The sequence below is a fragment of the Meriones unguiculatus genome, chromosome 14, assembly GCF_030254825.1.
Source record: "Meriones unguiculatus strain TT.TT164.6M chromosome 14, Bangor_MerUng_6.1, whole genome shotgun sequence".
Lineage (NCBI taxonomy): Eukaryota > Metazoa > Chordata > Mammalia > Rodentia > Muridae > Meriones > Meriones unguiculatus.
The window spans coordinates 37,589,919-37,598,104 of record NC_083361.1 but is presented as its reverse complement, the minus strand read 5'-3'; the positions used below and the strand labels follow the sequence as shown (position 1 = coordinate 37,598,104).

The 8,186-nt window shown below is 40.0% G+C and overlaps 1 protein-coding gene across 1 annotated transcript; it reads left to right on the top strand.

The window, feature by feature from the left end:
- The first annotated feature begins 1,059 nt into the window (after positions 1-1,059).
- Positions 1,060-6,824, top strand: LOC110540519 (mas-related G-protein coupled receptor member B4-like). The gene is given in 4 exon segments (XM_021627280.1): positions 1,060-1,280; positions 1,914-2,001; positions 5,738-5,779; positions 5,781-6,824. Coding segments are annotated over 4 exon segments (1,395 nt in total).
- The last annotated feature ends 1,362 nt before the right edge of the window (positions 6,825-8,186 follow it).

The window sequence follows — 8,186 nt, the reverse complement described above, 5'->3', positions numbered from 1 at the left end:
GAAGAACATGAAGATAAATTATAGAAGAAAAGACTTAAAATCTAAACATTTACACTCTAAGAATGTAAAAATTAGCAGATTTATGAAGTGGGGTAGAAGAACATGTATACCCATGCTGAACTCTGCATTTCATGAGGTGGGTGGGCCAACACACCTATTCATACTGATGAAATTAAACAAAAATAACATTTCTATTCATTTAGCTATTCGTTTCTATTCTATTAGCTAGTGCTAATCACAGTGATAGTAGGAGAAAGCCACTTACCCAACTTATGTCCAAATCTAAAGCAAGCCTTTTTACTTGTGTACCAGGCTGCCCCAGCTAAGGAGGTATTCAAGAAGTCAACATTAGATGTAAGAAAGACAAGGGTTTTACAGAGTTCTGGTGTAGAAGGGTTCCAAATGGGTTAAATGGGAGAGGTTACAGGAGCAGAACATAACAGGTGTTCAAAACAAGGTAATTACAACAGGTAGTCATAACTAGATCATCATTGGTGGTCATATAGCCTTATGAAATAAAGGTAGGTTATAAGATGGTTATGAACAACTTTTGAAACAAAGACATTAAAGGGAAACTAGCACATTTATGCCTCTGGCTCTGGCAGACATTGCCCTTCTTCCCAAATCCTCTTCCTTACCCAAAACCATTCAATTAAATTCCTAATGCTAGCCACCAAGGTCTATTTTCTTATTTGGCCATTTCCTCACCCTGAAGATGACTACCAAGGTCCCACTATCAAAGTATTGAAGTCCAGTAATCAAAAGCTTCCTTTGGTTTGCTTAATTAACATGCTCAATTAAAGTTAAACACCTCATCCAAACATGGGGTTTTGCCCTTTACCTTTATGATTCGCTCTCTCCCTATGTGTCACTTCTGTCTCTTCTTTATCCAGAGATAGTCCTTTGTTCCCTGGGACAAGTACCCAAAACATTCTCCCTTGCCCCTTTCCTCCCATCTCCTTTGTTTCCTTCCCCTTCTTACTCTTCCTGTATCTCCTGTCTTTGTCCCTAATCGCTGCCCTCTATCCCTCTGGAAGAAATAAATCTTTGTGCGAGAACATGGTCTTGGAGTGTCTTGAGCCAATGACAGTGTTTCCTACAGACATGATTACTATTCCTGGAACAGGAAGTACAGAACCCTTTGTAGTTAAGGTTACAGGTGGTGTACAGCTCAAACTTCGAAAAACAGCAATGAATCTAGTTTATCTTTACTATGAGTTGGCTTTTAGGCTTAAGGCTGAGGCAGGCTGGTTCTTCACTAGTAAGGAAAATGAAGATAGGTAAGAGTTGGAACTTAGAACACCTGCAGGGGATTCAAGGGGACTATTGGTTTGAATGCCATTTGGAAGAAAGGCATGCTGTGTACAGCACCTCTGTGAAAGTATCAACAGTGGCACCACCTTCATTCTGCAGAGCCCTGCCAGGCTGCCAGATATGAATGTGCTTCAGTTATACAATCCCACACCCCAAGCTGAAACTGCTCTAAGATGCCATGATGGAGACTGGCCCTTAATGGAGAGAATAATTACTTGTAGGGTGGGACCAGTAAGGATGGGATGAGAGAGGGGGATATGTGAGGCATGCATGTGTATGCCTCAGTTATACAGTCACACTCCCCAAGCTGACACTGCTCAGTGTTGCTACCTATGATGGGAGTTGGTCATTAAAGGAGGAAAAAGTAATTATTTGGAGATAGGTAGAGCTAAAAGGACGGGAAGAGAGAGCCAATATGTGAGTGGAAATAGGGAAGATGCCAAGAAACATCTTAGTGGGCATCTGGACTCAAAGGTCTCTGGTGTGTGACGTGTTCCCAGTATATATACTGGAAATCACAAGATGTGCTCAACATTTTTATAAGACTCATTTGGGTCAGAAACATTTACTTGGCTCCTAAACACAAATCCCAATTCCAGAACGAAGAAGCAGAGTCTAGAATCAATCTGTGGAAAGATCTTCTACCTTGGTCATCTCTCTACTTCTCAACCAGAAAATGGAAGAAAGGTAAGGATGTATCCCAAGAATGTTCACAGTTACTGTCATGTTGCTTTTCTGAGTTCACATCCCTGTGTTGCTGCCACAAAATGCAACACACAAGGTCTAGGAAGGCATGAGACAAAAGCTTCCTTTTGAAGTAGAGATGGCCTGGCTTAAACACTTTTTACTTTCTCTTAAATCATTCATAATCATGACTGTCATTCCTTTAAAAGGAAAGGTGATGTGCATATTTTGTTTCCCAGGGCAGAATCCATATAAAAGTTAATTGGTGGTTCTCAAAAGTGATCTGCCATGTGTGTGTGTTGCATTCAAGAAGAAACAGATAGTTAGAATTTGAATAACTGAGGATACCACAGGAAGTGTTTACTTACAAAGACCAAAGGTCTTAGGAACAGTGGAAATGTCTAGAGAATCATAAGAAAGCAAGAAAATGGAACAAGTTGACCAATCCTTGGTTCTAGTAACCAGCAGAAGGAATTGGTAGTGGAGGAGGAGAGAAGGGGGCATAGTCCCAGCTCAGTAGTAAGAGTATATAAGCATAAGCACAGGGCAGCAATGCTCTGGTCAACAGAGAGCTGACCAGGAGAGAGATAAGAAATAAAAATTCCTAACCTCTTCCCTCCTGCTCTCCAGGGTGCTTGCAATGTCATCAACTTCCTCAAGTAAAAAGAAAGTTAGAGAAAAGAAACACTGTAAGGGGTCAGATAAGGTACTTCTGTAAGAAGTCAGGTAGCAGAGAGAAGGATGGGTGGAAACACTTTTTCACTTGCAAGTTTTCTTCTACCATGTGGTTCAGATCATTTAACTGTCATCAGATCATCTTTTCTCTCATCTCCTTCAGATATTGTCTTGTTTGCATTTTACTCTTCTAATGCTGCTTTTATGAAGGTATAACCCAGAATAATCAAAATAACTTGATATTAGACTAAAACATATGCAGGTAAACATACTTCTTATTGGCTTTAGTAGAAGAGTGGTTTCTTAAATGCAGAATTATGGAATAGTACATTACCAAGAAAGCCGTCATGCATGGGATGGCAGCTGCACTATGTCAGACCTAAGAACTGCATGCAGCATTTCTGTTCCTCAGACCTGAAGGGGCAGCAACACGCTATGGTCAAGGACTCCCAGCCACATTTGAGTATCATTGTAGGGAAGATACACAAGGAATGGGGTAGAGAGAGCTGTTCCTATAAACTCCTGCCACAGCCTTGTTGCATTTCTCCAGTCATTGCTGAATCTTCAGTTTCTGCTAATGTTTTTTTGTTATTAGATTGAGAGAGAATGGAAGTTGGGATCCATTTTAAGTTAAAATTCAGATAATTTTATTATGGATAAATTAAGTGCCTTGAGCTCTCTGGCAATCTATAAAGGTCTAGAAGGTCTCTCAAGCATTCTATCACATAAAGATTTTTGGTACATTCTCAAAAACAGTAGACAACAGTGCAGAACAGAGAACCAACATCAGAAGAGATGTAGAAGACAAAAAATCAAGGATCTAATTTTTAATTTTTTATTTAATCACTTTACAGCCTGATCCCAGCCCCCATCCTCCCCTTCTCCCAGTCACAATCCCATGCCCCTCTCCCATTCCCCCTTCTTCTTCTCAGAGAATGAGAGTCTGTTTCACATGCTGCACCCTCTTGCCCTCCTTCCTCCTGCCTCTGCTGAGCAATCATCTCAGAAACACATCCACCCACAGGCTGTGCACCTAAGTGTGTCCTGCTGTTCAACAAAGCTGATTTGGGTCCTATGTCAATGTTCTGCCCAAGATCAACATTAATTGTTTATGCATGAGTAATTCTGAAAATACTCAGGACTGTCCACAAAGAATGTTAAGAATATTGAGAATTTCTTTATAGCTTTGTCTGTGCTACCCAATAACTTTTGTTGCATTTGCCTTTTTAATTTACACATGACCCACCATCTAATACTGTAAAGATTTGCATACATGTATCCATTCATGAATAAACAATATCAAGGTCTCACACAATCTGAGCATGGGGATATAAAAAAGTTCTATCTTCACTGTCTGACCTACTGAGACATTTCTAGGGTATATGTTTTTTAACTAAAGGATAAAATGAAAATTTATCCTTTAAATTTGGATTCTTTTCTTTCTCTTGACTTACTGATTTTATGAATATTTTAAGCACTACGTTGAGTATAATAGGTCAAGGAGATATATTTGTTAAACAATTCCCTGTTGTCCCAATTCAGAGAGCTGTTGTCTACCTATTCGTAACATATTGCTTTTACCATGTTAGGCTATATTATTTCTTTTACAGTTTCTTCACAGATTATCATCTTGGATGACATTCAGTCTTCTGACTTCACTTGCTACATCTTTTGAAATGATAAACTTTTCCTTGTCTTTTTCTTTTTTTCCTTTCTTTCTTTTTTCTTTTCTTTCTTTCTCTTTCTTTCTTTCCTTTCTTTCTCTCTCTCTTTCCTTCCTTCCTTCCTTTTTTCCTTCCTTCTTTCTTTTTTTCTTTTGTTCTTTCTTTCTTCATCTACAATGTTACCCAAGCCTCAAGGAAGATGATATAATTGATTTTCTTAGGGCTAAGCACTCAACCAGTACTTATCCTCAGTATCTTGTCCACTGATGGGGGGGTCCTCCTCCCCTTCCATCTGACCCTAGCTTATCAGGTCTCATCAGGACTGGCTTCATTGTCCTCCTCTGTGGCCTGGCAAGGCTGCTCCCTCCTCAGGGGGAGGTGATCAAAGAGCCAACCACTGAGTTCATGTCAGAGACAGCCCCTGTTCTCCTTACTAGGGAACCCACTTGGATACTGGGCTGCCATGGGTTATTCTGAGCAGGGGTTCTGGGTTATATCCATGAATGTGCCTTGGTTAGAGAATCAGTCTCAGAAAAGACCCCTGTGCCCACAGTTTTTGTTGCTCTCCTTGTGGAGATCCTGTCCTCTCCAGGTCTTAATATCTCCCCCTTCTTTCACAAGATTCCCTGAATTCTGTCCAAAGTTTGGTTATGAGTCTCAGCATCTGCTTTGATACAATGCTGAATAGAGTCTTTGAGAGACCCTCAGTGGTAAGCTCATGTCCTGTTCCCTGTTCTTTCCCTCTACCTATGTCTATCCTGTTTGCCATTCTGAATAAGGATTGAGGATCTTACATAGGGTCCTCCTTCTTGATTAGCTTCTTTGGGTGTACAGACTTTAGTGTGTTTATTCAATATTATATGTTTAATATCCACTTAAAAGTGAGTATATATTGTGTGTGTCTTTCTGCTCCTGAGATACCTCACTCAGGATGATCTTTTCTAGATCCCACAATTTGCCTGCAATTTTCATGATTTTCTTGTTTTTAATTGCTAAGTAGTATCCCATTGTGTAAATGTACCACAATTTCTGCATCCATTCCTCTGTTGAGGGACATCTGGGTTGTCTCCAGATTCTGGCTATTACGAATAAAGCTGCTATGAACATGGTTGAACAAATGTTCTTGTTGTGTATTTTGTTGAGCATATTTTGGATATATGCCTAGGAGTGGTATAGCTGGATCTTGAGGTACATGCAAATAGATCCATATTTATCACCCTGCACAAAACTAAAGTCTTCATAGAAAGTGTCATTCCCTTCATGATTCTCATTCTAATTCCATTCTCCCCATTTGATAGACCCCTTTCAGTGACTGAGGGAATATATGGCTTGTGTCATATTTCTATATGAGAAGAAACCCCAGCCCTCCTTATGAACCTGTTTCAGATATTTACACATAGTCACATGGTCCTGACAGAGAGTATGGTGTGCTCATATCTCTGTTTCATTTGCAGGAACACCAGTGGAAAATTCCAAAGCATTGGTCCAACCACCCCGGCCTGGAGCACTGCCAACACAGTCGTGAATGGAAGTGACTATATGGAAAACTTGTCTTGTGTCACCATGTTTAATACCCTGAATATTCTTACTGCCTTCATTTCCGTGGTTGGGCTGGCAGGAAATGCCATAGTGCTGTGGCTTCTAGGCTTCTGCATGCACAGGAATGCCTTCTCAGTCTATGTCCTTAACCTGGCTGGTGCTGATTTCTCCTACCTTTGTTTTCAGACTGTGTATTCCCTGGAGCGTATCTATTCTCACATCTATAAAAGCTACTTCTACATTCCCATCTTTCTTTTTAACGTATTAATTTTTACTTACCTTGCAGGTATGTGTATGGTCGTAGCCATCAGTGCTGAGCGCTGCCTGTCTGTTATGCAGCCTATCTGGTATCGCTGCCAACGACCAAGACACATATCAGCTGTCATGTGCACCCTATTCTGGGCTTTCTCTCTACTGCTGAGCCTTCTGTTAGGGGAGGGTTGTGGCTTACTGCTTAATGATTTTGATTATTCTTTCTGTAGGACTTCTAGTTTGGTCACTGCTGTATTTGTAATAGCATTATTTGTGGTTCTTTCTGGGTCCAGCCTCGCCTTGTTTGTCAGGATCTTCTGTGGCTCACAGAGGATTCCTGTGACCAGGCTCTATGTGACCATTACACTCACAGCACTGGTCTTCATACTTTTTGGTCTGCCCTTTGGTATTCACTGGTTCCTCTTAGATTGGATTGTGGAATTGCATAGTATTTTCCCTTGCAATACTTACGAAATGACAACATTCCTGTCCTGTGTTAATAGCTGTGCCAACCCCATCATTTACTTCCTCGTTGGCTCCATTAGGCACCGCAGGTTCCAGAGGAAGACTCTCAAACAGCTTCTGCAGAGAGCCATACAGGACACCCCTGAGGAGGAAGAAGGTGGAGGGAGGAGTTCTTCAGCAAAGTCTGGGGGCCTGGAAACAGTCTGGTGTAGCAGCTCTGTGAGTACTTGATCAGACACAGTTGCTTTCAGAGTCAACTTTGCCTTTACCTATGTGGGCCATTCTCACAACCTTGTTCAATTGGTAGAGAAAATAGACATTTTATAGAAATTGGGTGAAATGGGGCTTGTTAAACAGAAACTGACTGTAGCACCTTAAGGCTTCCTTATTTGGTCCTTACTGCATCTACTTGTGATGTAACCCTTGTAATCACTTGGTGCCAGGACAGCTCCCACTGTGAAAAAACACCTTCAGACAAAGCTCAAGGCAGTGCCAGAAAGGTCTGAATTTCTTTGGTAACTGAACTTGAAAAAGATTAAATGAATACTATATATTATAGAAATGTCCCTGTTTTTTACAAGGTATTTTCTAAATATTAAGAAAAATTAATTGAAACTCCCACAATTCCAGTTTCCTTCAATATATACATACTTTACAATATATGTATGATTTTAAAATGTTTCTCATATAAATTACTTAGTAAACAAATACACATCTTTAAAGTTGCCTATTCTAAATCTCCATCCACCCACTGGAGTCTTCAAGTATCTGCCATCTTCAGCATTGAAAGAGTAAAGATAGGTTTTATATACCAACATCCAAGCATACTCAAAGGTTGGAGACTGGCTCCAATTTCACTTTTTTTTTTCACTTTTTAATGCCTTGGTTAACATTCCATTGTCATGTCTTTTCTCTTCCTCCTGTGTCTTTGCCCTGATTCTCTTTCTCTATGACTGTGTAATCCCTCATGAAAACAATTTCCAATGAGTGTCATTGAATTTATTACCTCTTGGAATTGAATCTCTGTCAGATTTACATTATTCCCAGAAGTGCAAAGCATCCTTAACTTGAATTCTGCATGTTTAAATACATTTTATTTTTTAAATGTTTCAATTGAAATAGAATGACATCACTGTCTCCATTTCCTTTCCTCCCTCTAGCCCTTCCCAGCTATCCTCCTTTAAGCCCTTTCCATGTTTCCATTCTTAAAGAAATAGCTTCTTTATTTTTGATTATTACTGTTACACACAGACACACAATCACAGACACACATATAAACATACATACAAACACACACACACATATATAAATGCTGAGTCCATTTTTGTTGTTTCTGTGTATTTCAAGGTTGAGCATTCTGCATTTGACAACCATTAACGAAGCTTACCACTAGGGGAGGTTAATTCTCCTTTTCTTAGTAGTCATAAGTTGCTTGTAGTTTTTTGACTAGGAGTGGGACCCTGTAAAAATGCCCTCCTTCCACATTAATATATCGCTTGATATTGCCACTGTCCCTATCTTGTTTACACAGTAATTTCTAGGTCAGACAGTTTTGCAGCAGATTTCCTGCTGTTCTTGCTCTTACAATCTTTA